The 23,293-nt window shown below is 42.3% G+C and overlaps 1 protein-coding gene across 1 annotated transcript in view; it reads right to left on the bottom strand.

The window, feature by feature from the left end:
* CDK5RAP2 (CDK5 regulatory subunit associated protein 2) overlaps positions 1 to 18,351 on the bottom strand; it is a 68,376-nt gene extending 50,025 nt beyond the window's left edge. Inside the window, exons 1-12 of the mRNA XM_079324323.1 lie at positions 18,062 to 18,351; positions 17,874 to 17,941; positions 17,202 to 17,269; positions 13,817 to 13,927; positions 12,945 to 13,021; positions 12,099 to 12,219; positions 10,486 to 10,637; positions 9,438 to 9,600; positions 8,101 to 8,154; positions 7,573 to 7,692; positions 6,894 to 6,986; positions 5,359 to 5,577 (exon numbers count right to left, since the gene is read on the bottom strand). Of these exons, the coding sequence (XP_079180449.1) occupies positions 5,359 to 5,577; positions 6,894 to 6,986; positions 7,573 to 7,692; positions 8,101 to 8,154; positions 9,438 to 9,600; positions 10,486 to 10,637; positions 12,099 to 12,219; positions 12,945 to 13,021; positions 13,817 to 13,927; positions 17,202 to 17,269; positions 17,874 to 17,941; positions 18,062 to 18,336 (1,521 nt within the window). The 5' untranslated portion in view covers positions 18,337 to 18,351. The remainder of the gene's footprint in view (positions 1 to 5,358; positions 5,578 to 6,893; positions 6,987 to 7,572; positions 7,693 to 8,100; positions 8,155 to 9,437; positions 9,601 to 10,485; positions 10,638 to 12,098; positions 12,220 to 12,944; positions 13,022 to 13,816; positions 13,928 to 17,201; positions 17,270 to 17,873; positions 17,942 to 18,061) is intronic.
* Positions 18,352 to 23,293: the final 4,942 nt, after the last annotated feature.

Here is a 23,293-nt window from a genome sequence, read left to right as displayed (position 1 = left end):
AAATGAAACTGAATATGTAGCAAATCAACTTTAAAGCAAGTTTAAGACTAACAACCCACACTATCACTGAAGAACGTACTGAAGCTGCTTTCTCTTGGCATCAATGAATACAATTAAAGAAAGAACAACTTTCAGATGTCAGTATTTTCTTCCAAAAATCTAAGTTGTTGCTTAAATGCTTTTCATACAGAATGGCTGGACTCCAAGGCAGTTTGGAATATTATGCACATAGATGTTGTCAGAATGAGCATTCACTTCTGAGTCAATTTACTCCCTGGCTAGAAATAGGAGAAAATTGCTTACAGGTGATTCAGTTTGTCATTTGCCTTTTTCTCATCACACCATGAAAATTGTTGCACACTGGTTACTTTGGCATCCAACAAAAGGTCAGAAATGTTAAAACTTTTTTCTTTTGACAAGAACACAAACTTCAAATGGCCAATCAGGTCAACCTCACGATCAGAAGGGATGAACAGAACTTGATCTCAACTCTGACTCTGTTAATTGCTTCCTGCAGCTCCAATTTTAGCTGCATTACCTCCACATCTTAGCTTCCCACTAGAGAAATGTGTGCCCCTTGTTCTGCTCCTAAACCACAGGAACAATCTCTTTCAACAGCTTCCATGCAGCAGCAAGTCCCAAGGACTCTGAGATCTGTTGGGACACACGTGGAATGCTGCAAAGGAAGAGCAGCAGCTCCTGGGCTGCATCAACCACAGCCACAGCTCTCCTCTGCAGCCTACAGATCCTGTCCCAGCTGAAAATCCACCTCTGGAAACAGCTCTCTATGGGGTTTCAGAGTCTGACCACCTGACAAAACCTTGGGTTCCAAAAAGTAACATCAAACAATTCCTACTCCTTACATTCTGCTAAGAAACAGGACAATCACTACACCTATGGGAATATAGATTATCAGCATGGAATTTATAGGCAGCTCACAGTTAGAGTAGAAAATATTTAAGAGCACAGGGCAGCAGCAAAATTTCCAATGTGGCTTTTCTGTCCTTCCACCTTCTCTCCCACCACCATTGTTTTGTGCCACTTCTAAAATTTTTGCTGGTTTGTTGGGAAGTTTCAACACTGTCAGTTGAAGGAGGTAAAGCTTGCAAAGACACCAGCCTCATTTTAGAAACTTTTCCTCTGCCTCTACTGCACAGATTGTGTGGAAAAAAGAGAGGTAGAAACTTGTAATACAGGAGCTGTTGCCTAAAATTAAACAATTAAAACTTACAGGAGACTTTATACTATCTAAACTTCTGTTCAGACCCAAAGAACCAAGTAACACAGCCTACACCTTCAAATAAATGTTTTCTATTTATTCCCCAAAAGTGCCCATTTGTGAAGTAGCATGAGCCCTTTAAATAGTCTGCACATATGGTAGTCACCTATAAACTTTACTTTTACCTTCACTGGGATTTAAAACTTAATAGTTGTTTCTTATTCTAAGTCCAAAGAAATAGCACTAGTGACATTTTAATTGCAGTCTCTTTAAAAACTGTTTTATGTCCTTTTCTTGACTTAATTACCTTGCTTCATGCAGGTTCACATCAAATCCTTAACATCACTTTATTACTTCAGTGTTTTATTTCTGTTTATTTTGCACATTAAATGCAAAATGTCATTTACAAAGCCTTTTGGCTTACTTTCTTTATTTTAGTTTCGTGCCCAGGATTCAGCTAAGAAACACCTAACAGCTCCCAAAACCCCCTCAAATGTTATTCAAAGAATGATTACACCCTGACCTTCAGTTCTACTAACTATTTTGTTTCAGGAGCAGAACTACTTGCTTGACTGAGAAAACTGAAGAACAGCAGAATCAGGTCCAAGTTTTGTCTAGATACCCAAACTCTCCAATATGTTCCTGTTTTTCCCTAACTGCTGCCTATAAATACAAACTGCAGTGGGAAGTAGTGCAAGCTCTGATAATTGCAAAGGCTTTTGGCTCCAAGTTATGGAGTTCTTCAAGTGGGTCACATTCAGCCTATTCCCACACAGCACTGGAATTGGAAGCAGAGGATCAACAGCAGTGTTAGCACATTCCCTGTGCTGCAAAGGTCACTCCTTGGCTTTTTTTAATGTTATTTTTATACTATCAGATTACTGAGCAGCTTTAACTGACACACTACCTGTAATTAAACTTCTGAGGACTTTTTATCTGGCCTGTAACTCCAAGTGACCAACACTGTGACTCTTAATGAAAACCATAAGCAGCTTGAAGATGACAGACATGCAGAGTCAGAAAGATGTTGCTGCAACAACTGTACTCCACCTGCTACCTCATCTCAGCCCTCCAGAAACCAGGTTTCTGCCTCAAAAATGCTAAACTGTAATGGTCAAGTTTATGGAAAGAGCTGGACTGACAAGAGATGCAATTGTGGAAAAAGTAAAACAGCCTGTGAGAGATTTGCAATTTGTACATAATTTTGCCTCTACTATTTCTGCCCTCAGAACTCCCTAAATCCTTCCCAAGGCAAGCTAGAGGTGAGACTGAAAATTACCTTCTTTGCATGAGCTGGAATTCTGTAACACACCAAACTATCCATCACTGTAGCAGGTTGCTTGAACTCATTGACCACTCAAATTGTCTGGGAGAAAATCTATTGGTTTCTATACATTGACTTGCAAGGGTAATATAGTACCTACAGCTCTCAGAGCATAAACTTGGCAATTCTCTCTGCCAACCTTTTCCCCAAGAGATTTTTCTATGATTAATGATAGCTGAACTAAGAAAAATGAACGTGAAACACTGTAATATAGAAGACTGGAGCAGATGCCTCCCCCTCCTTGTCAGATGAAAACCAGTTTGGTGAATAATTAAGTTGTGAAGCTCCAAAACCTTCCTCTCAGGCTAAACTACAGGTAGGAAGACTAAATAATAAATTCTGCCTAATGAGTTATTCTGCATTTCCCCAAACAACTGATCAAATATGAATTATCTAGTAAATACACTTCAACTGTCTACATTTAGGCCTGGAGAGAGAATGGATATGAAAAGTGTGTAATCATGTAAATTTGAACAAACTTCTCCAGGAAGAAGCACTCTGTAACATCCCTGTTACAGGCACAGTAACATGATAGCCATGAACAACATCAAGGATGCTGTTTATTCCTCACCAATAGTGTGTAAAAATAAAAGTCCAAAGTTTCTTGTTCCAAAGAGCTTTAAGTGATGTTTAACAGCCTCTTGATAGTGATGCTTAATAACAGCTTTTGGAAAGCACAGAAGAGCTTTTAAAAGCTCTTTCAGAGACCTTTTAAAGTTGTCCACCCTAAGGCAGGACCATGGTTCAACATCTAAACTCATTAATCCAGGAAACTCCTAATATTGGACAAAGTCTGTGATCTGGATGATCAGCTCATGTGTAACAGTCTTATTTGATTTAGTTTCACTTTTTTCCCCTCCAGGACAGTAATGCCCAATTCATGTCCAGACAAACTGAGTTTACAGCAGGCCAAGAAATACATTTTAGGGAGGTTGTTTGTTGGAGTGTTTGGGGTTTTTTTTCATGAACACATGCAAAAATTAGCATTACCCCAATTACAGCATATGGAAAGTCACTGCAAATTTCCTGTGAATGAGTGAAGAGCTAGGGCAGCAGCTCATTACAGATATTGAGGGCATTTTCTACAGTTCATACACTTCTTCCCTAACTTTAACAAAATAGAAACACTGATAAATAGGCATCTTGGAGCATAAATAGAAGTGAGTTTTTAAGGCTGTGTCATAAAAAGTTTGCAGCAGATCACCGAGGCAGTTTCCTATTTGTCAAAGAGCAAAATCTCACAGCATATTGTTTAACTCCCACATATCTACTGCTTAATGGGCAACACTTCACAGGCAATGTGGTTCTATCCAATGCACTTGCAGCTCTGAAATTGAAGCAGCTGTTCTGCAAGGAGTAGGAAATAGGTTAGGGATATAATTTTTATAAGACTGCTCATCTTTTGGCAGGAATGCTTTTCCCCAAGGAGCTCATCATTTACATGAAAAACTTGGACATAATGGAGTCAAACAGGGCTCCTGTAATCCAACTAACTCCAAATCCCCTGGCAACTCCCTACCCAGTCCTATTCTTCCTGTCTTTCCTGTACACTTCTATTCTAGATGCCCTGAAAGATGAAAAAAAAAAAATCTGAATAGAGAAGACAGTTAAATATAAAATACTTCAAATCAATAAATGTTCTTTGTGGCTGTTTTACTGACAGCAGTGATCTGTTCTCGCTCTCCTTAACCTCAAGGCCCTGAAGAAATCTCAAAGCACACCAAAGATAGAGATTTTGTGATGGCAGCCAAACCACAGTTGACAATCAAACAAAAATGTGTTAAATTGGGACTAGGAGGGGGAGAGGAATTTAATTTATTTGCAGGTAAAGAGACCCCTCTGCTGGTTCTAAGGAATAGTGCAGCAGCAGCAATTTCCACGTCTCCCTGCTTTATTAAGGTCCTTATTTAATAATGGAACCTAAACATCTAGTGAATAAAGACAGGCTCATTAAATCTTTTATGTAATTTAATATAGCAGGAGACTAATCCCTAACTGAGGAGGATCAGACTCTGGATGCAAGCAGGACTCTGCTCATTATGCAAATGCTGCCCTTGTGGAAGCAATGGTGAGAAGACTTTAGGAAAATCCACATGGCAAAGCATTCAGGTGAGAAGTGTTTTGTGTCAAAGCCTCAGCAGAAGGTGCATCCTTTTTTCAAATGAAGAAAAGGAGAAACCTCATCATTTCACTTTGTTGCATCAGCTGTGAGTGCTGGGAGCAGGAGAGCTTATCTGAATGCCCACAGCAAGGTAAAAACCCTCAAGAGAATATGAAGCAGCAGAATTAATGAACAGTACCTCATCTTTTATGTTAAACTGTGATCAATTAATCCTGTGCTTTGGGTCTTTCACAAGCAGAAGTTATTTAATATACAGCCATTACAGTGACCCTGCTAGGAGAGCAGAGAACAGGCTGAGGTTTGGCTCCAGGTCACAGTTAGAAGAATGTTTAATTAGTGAAATTTAAGATAATCTACAGACATGCAACAAGAAAAATATGGCAGAAATGTAAACATACATCATCATGCCTGTTCAGATTCTCCCATCAGAAAAACTGGAATCAACAGTAACCATTTTCCATTTTTAAAGGCTAATGGGTTTTTTTCTACGAGTATATCAAAATTATACTTAAAATATTATTCTGTGCAGATTATGTGCCAGAATTTACCTCAATCTTCATACACAGCATTAGGCAGTGTCAGGCATTTCTTTCCAAAAGTTATTTAAATTCCAAACCTAATTTTGTTAGAAAAGGACCTGCTAAAGCACTGATTTCTAGACTACAGGAAATAAAGCAAAAACACGATATTAACATTAATGGTTTTGTCACTTCTGCTTTTCTGCAGCTGTGCCTCATCCAGCTCCTTCTCCATTTTCTCTCTTTCCAAATTGAGATCACTCAGCTCTTGACCAGTGACTTTAATTATCCTCTGCAGCCTGCGGTTCTCAGCGTCCTTGGAGAGGTTCTCTGAGCGCAGCTCTGCCAGCAGGGTCTCCTTCTCCATCAGCAGAGCCTGGTAATCTGCAGCTCCCTGAAACACAAAGCAGCATTCAGGCTCCACAAGGGGGGGTTTGTGGAGCCTGGGAGTCTTTATTCCCATTGCATCCCACAAATCTGCTCCTCTTCCCAGTGTTTGAGAACTGGGCACAAAGAAACGGTGAAGGGACAAAACAAGGAAAGTGTAACACTAGAAATCTCCTCTAGTGATGTAACAAAACTTCCCCTGGCATCCAGTGCAGGCTAAGGAAGTGTGAGGTCACAAAGAAAGAGAGAAAGACTGATCTGCAAAGGAATCAGTGCAAACAAGGTCATGGCAGTGTCATTGATTCACAAAGTTTTAATTACATCAAACTCTACTTCTGGAGTAGAGACCAGTTTCAACCTGGGCTGGGGCAGTAAGTTACTGAGTATTTTATAGAATCACAGAATTAAGGTTGGAAAAGGCCTTTAAGACAGAGTCCAGCTGCCAGCCCAGCACCAGCACCCTGTTCATCACCAACCCAGATCCTCAAGTGCCACATTTTGGGAACACACCCTTCCTTGGCACAGCCCACTGTGTGTTCTCAGCACACACTGCTACAAGTGGCCTGGAGCCAGAGCAGAGGTGACAGGAGCAGCACCAAGGGCTCTGCACACCAGCTACTCACAGAGAACTGCCTCTACTCAGGGCTGGAGCTAAGGAGCAGAGTACTGAGGAGGAGGAGGATTTGCTCTGCAATGGGGACTCTGTGGACAGGAGGGAGCAGTCACACACTTTGGAGCTTTTAAAAAAATCAGAGTCTCAGAAATCATTAAGTCCCTTTTCTCCTTCACACACACACACACACTAAAAGCATTAATGAATCACATTTTCACAAATAGCATTCCACTATTTTATAAATAGTGGCTTCACATTTATTATTTAAATAAATCCAAGCAGGTGTCTCACACCCAGCTCAACTCTGCTAATAGGAAGCCTGTGCTGGCACCATACTTTTGGGGGAAAAAGAGCTCAAGATAACCCCAGCTCCCTGGAAATTTGTGTCTTTATTTCTAACTTATTCTGATATTACATTTTTCTCAACATTCTCAGTTGGTTTAGATACAAAAAAAACCAAAAAAAAAAACCAAAAAAAAAAAACCACCCAAAAAACATGGTAAGTTATGTGACATTTTAACATTCTATTGTTCAAATAATTTGATTTGGGAATTTTTTCAACATAAGAAAAATAAATAAGGTTAACACAACATTTTAAATTAATTTCCATTCCTCTGCTTTTGAAGGTAGCAAACACTGCCTGCTGTGTGGAACTACAGGGAAGGCAGGAGGAGGAATGAGGGAAATCCCCACAAATTGCTTGTTCTTACCTTGAATTTTTGGACATGTGCCTTGTGAGTTGCCTCTCTTGCCTTAGCCAACGAAGCATTTAACTCTTCAATTTCAGAGCCCAGCTCCTCATTCTTTAAATAAAGTAAAATGAATACTGTGTACAAGAGTTATTTCCAAAGGGATGGCAACACAGTAATTTCTACCCCATCTCATTAAACATTCATCCAATTACACAAAACACTTTCAAGAACACCAAATGCATCATAGTCAATCTTATAAAAAGAAATTCTTACTCTAATACACTCTCTAGACTGCCTATCACTCAAGTGAAGTATTTCCCACTCTTCCACACAAGCTGAATCCCAGCTGATGCTGACCTCTCTCATTTCAGCTGCCTTTGACAGCTCCACTTACTCAACAACATAAAACACCCCTCCTATCTCCTAAGTGGTGCTCAGAGCTGATAAAAATCAGTATGCAACTGAGAACATTTTTCTTTCAAGTTCTTAAGGGAGAAAGATACTTAAGTGAGACTTTCTCCTCTCTCCTCCAGTCCAAGAGCTCAAACTGCAGACAAGCAGAACTGCTCAGAGAGGTGACAGCAGTGACAGGGACCCACTCAAAGCCTCCTCATGCCTACAGTGAGATCAGAGGCTGCCACACACAACAACCCTCCCGTGGTACTTCAACAATCCAGCAAATCACAATCACCCTTACCTCCTTCTCCTTTGCTTTTATGGCAACAGTTAGTCCTTGGATTGTTTTATCCCTTTTCAAACCATTCTTCTTTTCAACAGCAAGCTCATTTTCTCTCTCTAGCAGCTCTTCTTGGAGTGACTAAATTAGATTATGTGAAAGTTGCATTAACTTCCCACTAAGAGATACTGTAACTGCACATTAATAAGTACATTCCCTCAGTTCTTGGAGCTTTATTACTCAGATTACCAACACAAAATACAGTCCCCAAAATGAGAGGCAGCATCTTAAAGATGTGCCTGGAATATTGTATAAGGAGGTAGGCTACAAGCATCAGCTTCAATATTTCATGAGTGTGTCTGTCAGCTTGGCTGAAAATTGCCTCAAAAACAGGAGGGGTCTTCCTGTCATCCCATATAAAAGAGAATTTAACAGAGGAGCTGCTCTCCTTCCCTTGGAGCCAGGCCTCCTGTACCTATAAAAGATAACAGAGGGAGCCCAACACACACTGAAAGGGGTCAAGGAAACAGGAGCAAAACTAGAACTTACCTGAATTTTTTTTTCAAAGGAATTTCTCTCATTTTTAAGCTCTATTCTAAGAGCCTGTAAGAACAAAACAGTTGTTATGGTCACTGTAACTCATTCTCAACACAAATACTCTCATTAAGCATTAAACTGAAGCAAAATGAGCTTAAAGACCCTGGGCATGAAATAAGCCAGTCCAAATTAAGAAGAAAAAAAAAAAGAAAAGAGAACAAAAACCCTCAAAAAATGAGACAGAACAACTTCACTTGCTGAGTTGCTAGAGGTGCATTTTTGTGACATTTATCTTTGTCAGCTTTTATCAAGAGAGATTTTAATTAGCTCTTTCCCCTGGGGAGGTTACAGAATTATTTGTTTTAAAAAAGTAATCAGATATAAAACCAGAGTTGTGCAAATTCACCTGATTTTCTTCTCCAATACTGCACCCAAATGATCATATGCACTCTGTCCCCCTCCTGTAAATTCATTAAAGATGATGCTGTTTTCACCTTGACACACAAATACCCCTGTGAAACCAGGGGGGTTTTTCCTGGCACAGACTGATTTAATTGCAAGACCACCCAGAACTGAAAACTTTTACTACCTCTAATCAATCCCATCATAAAAGATTCATGACACAGACAAAAGAAGTCTGTATGTACTGAGCTGAGCAATATTAAGTTCCAAAACAAAGGGGAAGAAAAATTCTCAGATGCCTGACAGCCTCCATAATTAACTTTCTTAATTCTGCCAGTTTTAATTTTGTCTTTGAAAAAACAATAGGGAAAAAAAAAAATAGACAACAAGCTTCAGGATCTGTTTCTACCTTCCAGCTTTCAGGATCTCTGTCTTCCTATTTAGGAGCCAAGTGAAATAAAAGACTGATTCTTGTACCTTTTGTAAGCTAAAGGGGAAACTCACACTTTATTTCATGAGATGCTTTTATAACTCCCTTAGCACAGCTGGTTTTTTTTCAGACCATAACAGCAGAGACACTTCCCAAGAATGAATTCTCAAGTCACATTCTTAACTTTTATAGCAGTTATGTCATCCAGTGAGGGATCTATTACCATCTAGGATTTCTCTAATATATACTTCTGTAAAGCAATTGCACTGTCTCTGTTCCAAAGACATCAAGTCAGTGGGAAGCACAACCTCTCACTGAGGGAATGGATAAATAAGGAATAATATTGCCCACTAAGCCACAGCATAACCCATGAATGGTAAGGAACTGGAAAATGGAGGAGGAAATAATATTTTAAAAAATTGGATGATGTCACTTACATAGTGTCATGCACAAAACCTTGAAAATCCTACCCCCCCATGAGATTTATAACATATAATTCATCAGGCACTTTCCTCACCTCTAGCTCACTATCCTTTTCAAGCCTCAAAGCAATGGTAAGTTCTCTGATTTTTTCTGCTGGCAAGTTCCCATCAGAAGATCCACTCTGAGACTTTTCCTTTTCAAGGTGTTGAATTAGAGCTTCTTTACTTTTCAGGGACAGATTCAGTTGCTCTATAAGTCTAAAATTACAAGATTTTAAGTATTAATCTTGCACCATCTATCACCAATTCTCCAGCCATTGCAGTAAATCTTGCAGACAACTCTCCTAAGTGAAGACTCAAGACAATACTTGTGGAACTTAAGGAAGGACTTTCATAACCCTGGAAAACTTCAAAAAGTGCTGTAAATTTAATAAGAAAACAGGGTTGAGCTATCTGCAAAGTGCTCATTCTTATTTTCCTCCAATACCATTTCAAATATCAACAGTTAAGTTTCAATATTTTACTTACATTGTCTTTTACAGCACACACAAAAAGCTTATTAATCTATTTCCTTTCTTAACCCACACACCACATTCTTATGTGCCTTCAGCAAGTGTCTCTCAAGTACTCAGTTTCATCTAAATTTGTATCTAAGTGGTTCTCATTTCACATAAATAAAAATTAAAAAAAAAAAAATACAAGTCAGGTCAGTGCTGCTGTCTTTTGTCAATACACATTTTCACACTTCCAGTATTCCAAGAACAATAAAAATGTTTCCTGACAGACCTGAGTGTTACAATGAAAACTTTGCAGAATAGGATGCCACTCCTGACTCCTCATACTTTGTAACCTGGATTGTAGAAGTATTTCTAGCAGTGTTTCTCTTCCCATTCAATTTCCCAGCCTGACCCATGATCTTATGTTTCACAGATCCTGACCCTGTTAGGCTTTCAGAGAATTTTTAATGACTTTACTCCACAAAGCACTTGCTTGCAGTGCTGCCCTTCAATCCATGGATGGCCAGCAACTCTCCTGTACCCAAGGGTAGGACCAAACTCATCAAACCCAAACCTGTGCTGACTCTTCACACTTTAATAATAAAGAATTCCAGCAGGTAGAAACATTGCTGGCAACAGTTCTGACCTGTCTTTCTCAGCCTCTGTAACCTTGTCCACATCCTTGGCAGGGGCATTCATAATTGAAGCAAGTTTCTGCTCAGCAGCAATTCTCAGGGCTTTCTCCTTCTCTGTCATTGCAAGGGCTTTTTCCACCTCTTCTTGGGCAGCTTTAAGATTCTGAAAATTAAAACACACAATCCTGATGCCTCTAAGAACTAAATGCTCATGAATTTTTTTCACATACATGAAATTTCTTCTACCCAACATATGTCAGGATGTTAAATTTGGGAACTTTTACCAAGTATTTCAAGCTCTTTGTAAATGCTTCTGAACTCTGTGTCTGCATTTTCAAGATTAATCCACTTTCTGTGGTACAGAAAAAAGGGAAATTTGTTTCAAAGAAATCAAAAAAACTCTAACTGATAGCAGAACTGGAAACAAAAGTGTCCCTATGTTATGGTTTAGATTTAGCAATTATAACATGGTTTTGTCCCACTGTCCTCTCACTATCATAATAAATAGCTATATTTAAATTAAAGAGGTTAAAGAAGAGCTTTTTAGTTCAATAAAATTAATATTCCCAAGCTCACTGTAGCTAATTGGAACTCTTTCCAACATCATTTATAATATTATGCAGGAATTGATAAAGTATGAACCACACATTTTTCTCTTGAACAGCAAAAGAAGTGGAGATAACAGCCAGAGATTTCAGTCAACTTCCTCTGGGTGACCCAACTCAGAGATGGAGAGCCCCAAAAAAAAAAAAAAAAAAAAAAAAGACACACAAAACAACTTTGCATATACCAAATCACATTTGATTCAGATTTCATTTTTACATTGCAAGTTTCCCTGCTGTGCTCACCCAATTTAGTTTCCTATGAAATAAAAGTCTCCTTGTAGCCTAATAAGCCATTCCCCCCTGCCCTCAAATCTAAACTAAAAAGCATCTCTATGGGGGAGGGAGAGGAAAATCTCCTTCACCACTGAACTTGCCCACTCAACCCCTCTCTGAAAAGCTGTTTTGCCAACATTCACCTGTCAATCAAGCACTCTGAAGGAAATTAATCTTTGTTAGCACTCCCTGGATCTATATAATTACATGCTGCTGTGTAAACCTGTGACTAAAACCACACTGCAGTGTTAGAATTCATAAGAAGAATAAAATTAATGTGAGAGGCCAACACTATCTTTGGGCTACAGAAAATACATGATCTCCATGAGATCAAAAAATCTGCTCTTCAACCTATCAGACCTGGAAAACACCAGCCTGACTGCCTGATTTGGGACAGAGGAAGCAATTTAAGAACTTCTCAACCAGTTCAACAGCACAAAGAATGCTTTCAGTAATCCCAGTTCCACTAAAATGAATAAGAGGTCATGCAAATCCCCCTTTCCTCCTGCCTGAAGGAACTCACTTTAAATGGACTTCAGTCATCCTTGTGGGTCCCTTCCCTTTACACTACAATTCCCCTGCAAAGTAACCAGAACTCAACAATAAACACAGGAATAAACTGCCTCAAGCACAGACAGTGAGGAAAGAAAAAAGACACTATGAAAATACAAGCTGAGCACAGTATCAAATCTCAGGTACAAAGACAGCAGTGATTCCTTATCATTCCATCAGCTGTGGCCACTCACCTCTTCCAGAAGGTTTATTCTGCCAGTCAGCTTTGCCTCCATCTCTTGCATCTTCTTCTGAGCCTCCTTCCCACGCTGCACTTCAGCATCACCACCCTGGGCCAAGCTTTCAACTGCCTTACTGAAAAACAGGAACACAGACACAAATCCCAGTGCATGGCAATGTGGAAAACATGTCAGGTGCCATGGCTGGTGGAATATGCTCAAACATCTTCCACCTTCCCTGTACCTGCTTATCATTTTAAGGTTAAACACAAGCATTTACAGGCTATGCAGCAATTTGGGTCTGTGAGTTCCACATACAAGCCTTGGCACAGTGGATAAAGAAGCATTTTAGATGTATGAAAAAAGTGAAATATTTATTTTATATTTGTAAAACTTCCAAATACACTATAAAGCCTCCAGCACACCTGTGTTTTCTACAGGAAGCAGCAATGGAATAAACTGAACACATGGAGCTGCTGAGATCATTTGCCTTTTCAGTATTTGTTAAAACCTTATGAGAAAAGAACAGGCAGTGTCTCCTTACTCAACACCAGATGTTGTTCATGACTGCCACCTAAATTTTCCTTTCTAGCATGACCTTGTGCAAGGTTTCCTTCAAAGCACAGCAATACCCTTTGAGCAACCTGGAGAGATCAAACAAAATTCATCTGGTCCTCAGGAAAACAAAGAAAATTCCATTGCAATTGAGGCCCAGGGGCAATCAACAGCTGCCAGCCTGGATTAGTTGTGAACCAGACATTTCTAAATAAGTGCCCTTTAGATCCTCCAATTCCTAAAGCATCAGGAAAAAAACACATAGAAAGAAATCCTAAATAATGCAAGAAATAAACTGGTGCTTACTATGCCTTGATGAGCAGCTTCTCTCTCTCCTGCAGTTCACGCTTCAGACTTTCTATCTCAACTTTCAGCTCAATGTTCTGTGACAAAAGAAGGAAAATGTCTGGAAAGAACTGGAAGATCACCCATCCCAAAAGTTATTGGCAGTGTGTAGATTACTTTTTTGCTTGGACCAGCAAATACAAAGCATCACTGGGATAAGAAGAGATATTTAACTGCTAAAAGACATATTTTGCAAGGTTCAAGCCTTCCAGAAATATCAATAGCATTAAGGACCATTGCACTCAAGCAATACAAAACCCCTGCACACACATTTAACTGCTCTAACAGGGACCAGTTTGGGAATTTCTAGAGTTTCCAGGTATATTTTTTTCTTTAAGCTATATTTTATTTTCTTTTCAAAACCTGATTTTATCAACTACAGAAGTTTTTAGTAATTTTAGAATTACTTTGTTATAGCCTGAGGAAAGCTCTCATGATGTAATTGCACAAAGAACTCCTTGGCCAGGAAGGTGACAAACACCATTTCAACACATCAGCAATTACAAAAAAATCACCAGTGGAGAAGATCAGGCAGCAATATTCAGCTGCAGCTGTCACCCACCCAAACATCAATTTATGATCTTAACTACTGCAACATAAATCAAGAGAGACTCAAGTTTCCATCCCATTATGGAAAAGACACCTGAGCAAAGCACCTCTTTAGGTCACTTTAATGTAGTTATTACTGAAAAGGATAAGGTCAGAATAAAATAATCACATCAAAACTTCCAATAACAAGAAAAGACTTAAAAGTCAAGTGAAACAGGCAATGTCCCACAAGACAAACTCTTCAAAAAGAGACACAGTTACAGGAAATTATTCTAAATGCCTACAATTTTGTAGATTTCTTCAGTGGGACCATCAAACTTCTGCTGCATTCGCTCCTCCAGAAAATAAATACGAAGTTTCAGGTTGAAGTTTTCTTTTTTCAGATCAGTGATTTGCTGTGAAAGAAGCAAGATAATGAGAAAAAGGAATAAAAAATAAAAAAATACCAGAATTCCACCCACTTGACAAAGTTAAACTCATACATACATGTGGGTGACACACACACATGTCCAGCTGTAAATGTGTTAATTAAATATATAAGACACAACCTTGTGCCCTTTGAAATATTTCATAAAGTATCAAAACACTGACTTGACACAGTAAGAACTGAGGAGAGATTTTTTTTAATCCAACAACACTAAGTAATTCTTCTAAATGATAGAACTTGAACAAAATACAATGTTGAAACAGAAATATTTCCTCAGCAAAAGCCTGGGAAGGCAGCTTCATTATAGGAGCCAGGTAACTTCATTCATTGCAGGAAAAGCTGCAAGCACACAATGAGCCCAGTTGAACACCAATAAAACCTTTATCCCATCCCATAATTCATAGTGCAATTCTTTGGGGAAAAATTGCTTATCACTTTTAACCTTCCTTGTAGAAGCAGTAACTTAGTTGATGGTTTCATTAAAGAAAGGAGTCTCCCTCTAAATTTTTTTAAGAGACTAAACATAAAACATTCATTCAAATAAGACTCATGTCTCCTGCCAGATGCTTTCAGCAAATGGAAATCTAATATGTTACAGAGCTACTAATAAAATATTTATGTAGGCTTTTTCAGAACACTGTAGTGCTATTTGTAAAAATTATTAGCAATACAATTTCCAAAATATTTGGCTTGTGAAACCCAAAATTACTTTCTGTAACTGCACTTAGAAACTGCATCTGCAAACAATTCTTCAGTTTAATAATCCCTGCCCAGCAAGCTGCCTTGTCATTATTCACAGAAGTGAAAATCATCTGAGCAACTGAAAATCCTGCATAAACTTTGTGGCTCATTCCCACACCCTGAAGCAACCTGCAAATCACTCCCAGCACTTCCTGCTCATTCAGAAAAAGTCCAAGTAACAAAAACACTCTGAAGTGGTACCAGCTGAACTTCTAATTAGTATCCATACATTCAATATATTTCTGAGTCAAAAGGAAAAAATAATTTCAAAAGAATTCAGCATTTTACAACTCTTGTTACATGTATTTCAGTGGCAGCAGAGATGAACCAAAGTGCTTAAGGGCAATATTTTCAAAAGGCAAATGAAACAGACTGTGCAATCTTAAACCAAGGAGTGAAACAAATGTCATCTCTGATGTTCAGTTTCTTGGATGAAAGTTAAAGCAGGCAGACAATTTAAGAGTTATTGCTTAATGAAAGAAAACATGTAAAATCTGAGAAAGTTCACACTGCCAAAAGATTTTAATAGCAACCCTCTGAACTTACACATTTGAAGACTTAGTCTTAAATCCTTCCTGTATTTTGGTTTCTGCATTTAAACAAAAGAAATGAAAACCAAGACAATGATATCCATACAGCAGAGAATATTCCACAGCACAAACAGCATGGCAGCAAATCCTAGCTCAGATTAGCTCCTTTCCAAGTCTGCATGGAGCCAGTTTTGTTCAAAAGGGATCTGTCAGCAGTGGCTGTGGTTTCACAGCACAACAGTTTTCCACTATGAAGGCTGTTTTAGATTTACAGCAAAACTCTAAGGTTTGGAGAGACAAGAAATAAACCCACAAATATTATTATTCAGCACCCTTACTTGATACCCATCACCCTTTCTGTTCAGGAACACCTCATTATCCATAACAAGGCTCTTCTTAGAGATGCTTTTCATTGTGCCCATGTAATCGTGTTTTCTATAAAAGAATGGTTTTTACCCCTATATTGCAACAAAGTGGGACACCATAAATAATGCAAAAATCTGCACTTCCAACATTATCCAGCTCAGCACCTACTCCAGGTATAAACATTAAAGGACCTTTCCTACATGGATCCACCTCTGTGCCCACTTAAGGGTCATGATTGCCATCCTGCTCTCTCTGAGCTATGAGGCCAGAGCCCATTCTTTTCATTGCATCCTATAGTCTGTATGAATAACAGTTATAGAAAAAGGTTTAATGGTGTTTAATATATATTCTTCTTCCTTCATGTCAACAGATCTTTGAGCTTCATTACACTGCTGGCATCCATAAAAGTTCTCATCCCAAGGGAAGTGTTACAGCTCAGTTTAATGTGGATGCCAGACCTGTAGGGAGGCCCCTGCTCTGCATCACACAGTACAAACTGCAACAAATTTTTCCTCCCTTCTTCAACTTCTTTTTGTGTGCCCAGGACCCCTGCAGATAGTAAACCACTAGCAAAATGTATATTCTGGACTGAGGTCTTTGACACTGGTCTGTGCTTAAAATCTTTTACTGTGAGGTGTGCCAATGTCTCTTTATCCCAGCCAACACACAGAAAGGAGAGAAAGGAAAACAGATACAAACTGCAAAAAAAATCCTTCACCAAAGGCTTTCCAAAACAACCTTTAAATTCTGAGCAAAGAGCAGAGCTTTCTCCTCAGGGGGTATATAAGGCAAAAAGAAACTGAAAGAGTTTGTAAGAAACATTCATTTCAAACACAGCATTGCCACAAAAGGTAACAGCAGCCCTGGACTGAAACTGCAGACTTGGCACAGCCCAAAGGCAGCAGCCACAGCCTTTATCTACAGCAATCATCTCAGAGATTTCAGATGTTGCCTTCTGGTCTACAGACTCTGCACACAACAACAAACATTTTAAAAGTTTTTCACTCTAGTCCTTAATGGGGAAGTTGCCCTGCAACACACCCCAATCAAATCATAATTCAGCAGACAGAAACAACTGCCTTATTCAATTTAAAATAATACAGTTAACATATTTTTAAAATCTAATGTTTTCCTTTATATTCTATTAAGTGCCAAAATACTTTTATCTACAGAGTTGTCACAATGACACTAGACTTCTCAACACAAGCACTCCAAGCACACTCATACTATACAGTAAAAAAGCATTATACTGCAGTCAATGAATTAAAAAGCCAAATCCCACACTAGCCTAAATGAAAATAAACTTGATGCTTCCCTGAAATAAATCAACAGCAGATGTGCAAACCAAGTTCTGATGTTTCTGGTGCACTGCAGGAACTCTTGAGCAGAGGGTGCCAATTTTGTAGTCGGCTGCTCTGAACAACAAATTCCTGCCTTGGTTTTTGAAAGCAACACCTAAGAAACGGAGGCTCAAAGCATGGACAGGGACATTCACCTGGTCACACCTCCAAAGGATGCGTGTCAATGACACAAACTAAGAGCCAGCACTTCAGCCAGCACGCTGGAAATATGTTGGCAATAAATCTGTCACCAAGTTCTGCTTACATTTTCATAGTCCTTCATGGTCCGAGCTCGAGTTGGTGAGACTGTGTCTTCTGCCACATCTGGTACCACTAGACAGAGCAAACAAGTTCAGACAGCAAACAAGTTCAGACAGCAGAATCTAAGCACGGTTTCAATTTGGCAAAAGTCTACACTAATCTAAACATAACAAAATATTTTGGGAAGTGAGAGAGGCACTGCTAGGCCCCCTGTTTACATGTTAGCATCTACATTCCTCTCGGATCACAGTAAGTGATCCCAAACTCCCGAACTCCATCGCCCATTTAAATTACGATGTACACTGGAATCAGGCTATGCTGTCAAGAGTAAATCCTCAGAGCAGCAACTGGTGACGCACAGCGTGCAACTCCCCTAACCCCGAGCAGAATGCGAGCAGGCAGCGCTGGATGTCCCGAGTATTTTAAAATAAAAGCGCTGATCACCTTATGTAAGGCTGAGAGCCCTAATGACCACAGGCAGCGAGCACTCTGCAGTCACGGCAGCAGCAGCTGGCTCTCCGCGGTCTTAAAAACTCCTAAACCTCCTTAAAAAGCGCATCACTTAAAAGCCCTTATTTTTGCATTTATGTCGCAAGTTTGAGGTTTTTTTCCGCGGGTTTGGAGAGCGGCGCGAGGCACCGAACCGGGCAGGGATGTGCGGGGGATGCAGCCGTACCTTGTCCGGCGGGCGGGCCGGGCCGGGGGTCCCCGCGGGAGGTGTCCGGCAGCTGGAGCTCGCTGACGCTGGGGAAGGAGGAGGAGGAGAGCGCTGAGGGCACAGCACCCGGGGCTCGTCCACGGGCCCGGCCCCGCACACGCACCCGCGCTGCCTGAGCGCATCCCCGGCCCGCAGCTGCCCCGTACCTGCCCTCCAACGCCAGCGGCAGCGTCGGGTCCTCCCCCGGCAGCGAATCCATGGATCGGCCGCGCGGCTCCCGCCGCTCCCGCCGCCTTTGTGCGCGGATTTGGCGGCTTCCCTGGAATTCAAACGCCCGCAACCGCTTCCGCCATCTTTGCGTGGGGCGGGCTGAAGCCGCTGAAGCCGCCGCGAAGCGCGCAGGGGGCGGGCACAGTGCAAAGTGAATGGGAGCCGCCCTGTTTGATGAGGGCAGCGGGCCGAGATGGCCGAGCAGCGCCATGTTGACTGAGGGCAGAGCGGGGCGGGTGCCGGCCGGGCAGCGCCATGTTGGCTGAGGGCAGAGCGGGGCGGGTGCCGGCCGGGCAGCGCCATGTTGGCTGAGGGCAGAGCGGGGCCGGTACCGGCCGGCGCCATCTCGACTGAGGGAAGCAGTGCGACGCTGACCGCCTGAGGGGACGCGGTGATCCCCGCCGCTCCCCGGGCCCTGCTCCACACCTATGCCCTTTTGGAAGAGGCTTTTGAAGGCCCCGGCTCCTGCCGAGCCTGGCAGAGCCGCTGGAGGTGATGTTCCCCGTGTGCCCCGCCGAGCAGAGCCGTCATTGGGCTCGGCAGAAGAAATAAACGCGTTAGTTTCACATTCTGGTCACTGCTCGTAACGGGCAGGGCTGAAGGCAGCTGGTGTCACCTCCGCGCAGGCGGGTTTTGAATGAATCCGGGATGTTTTTGAATGAATCCGGGAGGGTTTTTTTGTAGAGCAAAGCTGTAAGCGTGTCGGCTCTTCCGCTTTTTGTGGGACAAAATGCAACAGCATTGGACATTTCAAATGGTCCACAGCGGGAAAAGCTGAAGCGGGTTAAATGCTGCTGTTGTGGCCCCTCAGGTGGAGCTGCACACCGTGCTGTGCGTCCTTGCCTTCCTTTAATTCATTTAGAGCCCGAGAGCAGCATTGAAATACCTCCTTGCAATACTGACATCATCACAGTCACTGAATTATTTAGGCTGGAAAACACCTCTGAGATACAAAATCCAACCTTTGACCCATGTCCAGTCGTTCCTTGGGCACCTCCAAGGACAGTGACTCTGTCACCTCCAGGACAGCCAATTCCTAATGTCTAATCACCCATTTTGTGAAGAAATTTCTCCTGGTGTCCACCCTGACCCCCACTGGTGCAGCTTGAGGCTGTTCCCTGTTCCTTTCCTTGTTTCCTGGGAGCAGAGCCCAAGCCCCACTGTCCCTCCTGTCAGGAGCTGTGCAGAGCTGTAACACAAGGAAGCTCCATCCCAGCAGGACACTCACTTGGGAGTGACCCTGGGCATTAGATTTGGTTTCCTCTTTTGGATTTGGTTTCCCCTTTGGTACCAACTCAGGTCAGGTTTCACACACTTTGCTCTAGGCTGTCTCGAGGTGACTCTTACCTGGTCAAGAATTAGGCCACGGATAAGGGCTGACCACAGGCCATGAATTCTCAATTATTCCCAGTTCTGTGAATTTATTATTCCCTGGTGGCCTGTGAACTCCATTTCCTCCATGTACCTGCTCCAGCTCTCTGTTTAGATTGACACTCACCTGTCAAATGCCCCAGACTGGTTGGAGCAGCTCAGGATGTGTGTGGTTGTGGTGGGCTTCCCATCCCTGCTTAATTCTTTCAGCTTTATGGTACAAATGCACGATGGAGCTGCAGCAGAGCCCCACATTGCCAGGAAGTGACAGGCACTATTTAGCACAACTAAGCCCTTAAGCCCATCTCCTGTCCAACTGGACATGTCTCATGCTTTGCATTTGGGGTCTGATGACCCCAAGGGATGTTCAGTTCCTGCAACTCCCCCATGAGAGACCTCAAGAGACACTGGTCACCTTATGTGACTGAAATCCTTTTGCCAAGCTGAAATTAAGTTCAGAAAATCAGGTCTGCCATATGGCACCAGGTTTTGATCAGCCAGGCTGAAATGTGAGTTTTCCTCAATTACAGAGCAGATCTTCATAAAATGAATAAGCCCACTCACTTGCAAGGATAATACCAATTTGCTCTTGTTTGAGGTCTCAGCGAGGTGTTACATATTTGATGTAGGTCTTTAAATCAGCATCCATCAGCCACAAGTGCAGAGTAAATCACTCTGCACACACAGCACATGAGTCTGCAGAGTCACAGCCTGTGTCCAACACAGTTTCCTTTCAAAAGGAAATCAGCAGGGCCCTCCTTGTCAAGTTTATTACTTCCTGAAGTGGCTGTCTGATGGACACAGGGATATAGAGGATACATCCCTGCCTGTCTGCCCTGGAAGTGTTCAGGGCCACGCTGGCTTGGAGCAGCCTGGTCTAGTGAAAAATCCCTGCCCGTGGTAGGATGTGAAACGAGATGGTCTTTCAGGTGCTTTCCAACCCAAACCATTCTGTGTCCTATGATTCTATGTATGCACACAGCCAGGGTGGAGAATTTCCCTGGGAAATTTTACTGCACTGCCCCATGTTTTACAAGCTGCAGTAGCACCAGGAAGCTGCAAGGGGCAGAAAGGACTGGGAAATGTGTTGTTCAGAAGCAGTTAACAACCCACCATTGGATAATCTGCTTAATGTTGTTTAACCTTAAATTCATTAGTGGCACGTTTGGGGAGATTACACTAAACCCTCAGGCCAGGAAGCCGTGTTGGAACTTTCCTTCTTCTCCAGGCAGCCTGAGATCCCTCCCACCTCAGGCAAAGAATCCTAAAGAGACTCTGGGAGAGGATTTGTGGTGAATGCAGTGGTAGGGCTGAGCAGGATGGGGCCAGCTGCTCGCTGGGCTGGGGGCAGATGTCACCATCAGCTGAACACGGGTCCCCCCCACCCTCCTCTTCTCTCCCTGCTCTGGGGACCTGCTTCACACTCAGCTCTGCCTCCTCCTCACACAGTTCACAGCAAGGTTCTTCATCTGTTAAGTCATGCACAATCCAACTGCTCTGCTAATGCAAATCAGGTCTCAATAAACTGCTTGAATTTCACCAGTGTGTCCCTCACACAGCTCTGGCTCAGCCAAACATCTGAATGAACACTTAAAACCACGTGTTCACTCACTGTATGAAACCTTACCTCTCCAAGTTCTTTGCTTAATTAGGGCTGAAAAGTCAGACACAGCTTTCACCAAAAAACAGCCTTTAGCAATTGTGTTTGCAAAACAAAAATCAATTTCCTAACTCTGCCAAGTGAGAAGGAAATGCAAGTTTCCCACAGACCTCTCTGCAATCACTCCCAGAACTGATGCTACAGATGTGGATTTCAGCATATCTATAACAAAAATGGTCTTTGAAAGACATCTGTGGTCATGAAGAAAAACCTGATACAATATCCACATCCCATTTCCAGCTTTGCTCTGAGGGTTCCATTGTTAGTGATTCACATCTCTAACAAAATGTGTCCATGTGAATGATACAGAAAACAGTGGGAAAACAGCCAGTGCCTGTGGAGCTCCCAATCATAGCTGAGGGCTGGGATGGTTCAGAGCACACACAAGAGATCAGAGGGCTCATTTTTTAGCTGGATTTTCCGACACAGAATGTCAACCGTGCTTATGAATATCTATGATAGAAAACATTTTTGTGCCTTGGTTCTCATCTTACATACAGGGGCATAATGAAGGAATAATTCTCTTGGAACAAATGTTATTACTGGAATGAGATTGGATTCAATCCTTTCTGTCACTGGGAAGACTCTTGCTGAAATTCAATGAACAGAAACACAAATGCAAATATCCAAGTGGCATAGATACAAACTATATACATTTATTTTTATTCATTTTAAATAACATTCTTCTGTATAAATTCTGACATATATTCAAATCATACACTTTTTTTTTTTTTCTTTTTAGAAATGCATTTGTAAGCATGGCATATGCTTGGGAGACACCGTATTTGGATGCAGAGTGAGACTGATGGGTTTCAGATGGGAGCAAGAACAACTTCAACTTTTAAGGCCCACATTTTTCTTATTTTAATCCATTCCTCTGACACATAAAGAGCAGAGTCCTGTGGGAGCTCACTCTAAAACTTCACTTAAAAGAGAAAACTATTTTTATATCCTTTATTTAAAGGAGACTGTGCAAACTTTCTGCCACATTTACATTGCCTGTGACATTGCAGAGGATGATGCTGTGCAGCAGTGGTTAACTGGCCCAGGATACCTGAAGGATGCTGGGTATGTCCCCTCCTCTCTCTGAAATGCTTGCTAAGTTTGCTCAGCCTGGTCCAAGGGAATTATCATTCCAGTGGCTGACATCTCCTGACAGCTCCCCAGGGCTAGTGCTCCTCGTAGCTATTTCCAGCTACAGTGGTCCACGAGATCTGAGATCATCTCTCCTCATTAGCCCAACCACTATTCTGCATATCTGTTGCATTCTGCTCTCGAGTGCTCCCTGAGCTGAGAGCCCTGCAGGCTGCCCCAGCCCAGCTCTGTGCCTTCCCTGCTCATGCTGTCCCACTGCCTTCACTGCCCAGCTGCAGCTGTGCCCTCACACTGCCCAGGATCGTGCCTGCAGCTGCTTTCCACATCCCCCAGCCCTGTCACACCTCCTCTCTGCTCTGCAGTGCTGTCCCATGCCAGCAGTGCCCTGCTCTGTGACAGCCCAGCACTGGCTGGGCAGCATTCCCAGGCACCAGTGCTGCAGGTGCCCATCAGGAGCACCACGTGTACCTTGTACCTGGATTGCCACCTCAGCCCCACAGGTCACCAAGATGCCCTGCCCTGGCCTCAAAACAGCCCTGAGACTCCACTTCTGCTTTAGCTGCCCTTCCCCCAACCTCAGGACAAACCTCAGCTCCTGGGAAGCCTCTGACAAGCAATGGCACACACCGTGGTGCTGTACCCTGGCACAAGTGTCTGAGCTCTGCTACCCCTCCACATACAACCCAACCCAATGGGACTGGAGACACAACCAGCTCAGCTGCTTCCTCCCCTCCTGTGGTGCCAGGGAACTGATAAGAGCACAGACAAGCTGATCTCACAGCACCAAAGTCAAACATCAAGCTGTTTATTCTTTCCCTGCTGAGGCATTGATCTCCTTTTATTGCTGTTGCTCCTGTGTGCCAAGGCCTGGGTGGCAGGAGGTGGCTGCTGTGTCCCTGTTGAGTCATTCTGCCATTTGATAGGCACAGTGCCAGTGCCACATCCCCACTGTGTTCCCTGTTCAGGAACATCCTGTGCCATCCAAATCTGGGCAGCCAGGTGCCCCCTGCCCAACCAAGCTTCCCATCACGTGTTCCAGGCT

This window comes from Erithacus rubecula (genome assembly GCF_903797595.1).
Source record: "Erithacus rubecula genome assembly, chromosome: 21".
NCBI classification, from domain to species: domain Eukaryota; kingdom Metazoa; phylum Chordata; class Aves; order Passeriformes; family Muscicapidae; genus Erithacus; species Erithacus rubecula.
Note: the sequence above shows the minus strand (reverse complement) of the source record. Positions and strands in the feature narration are given on the sequence as shown.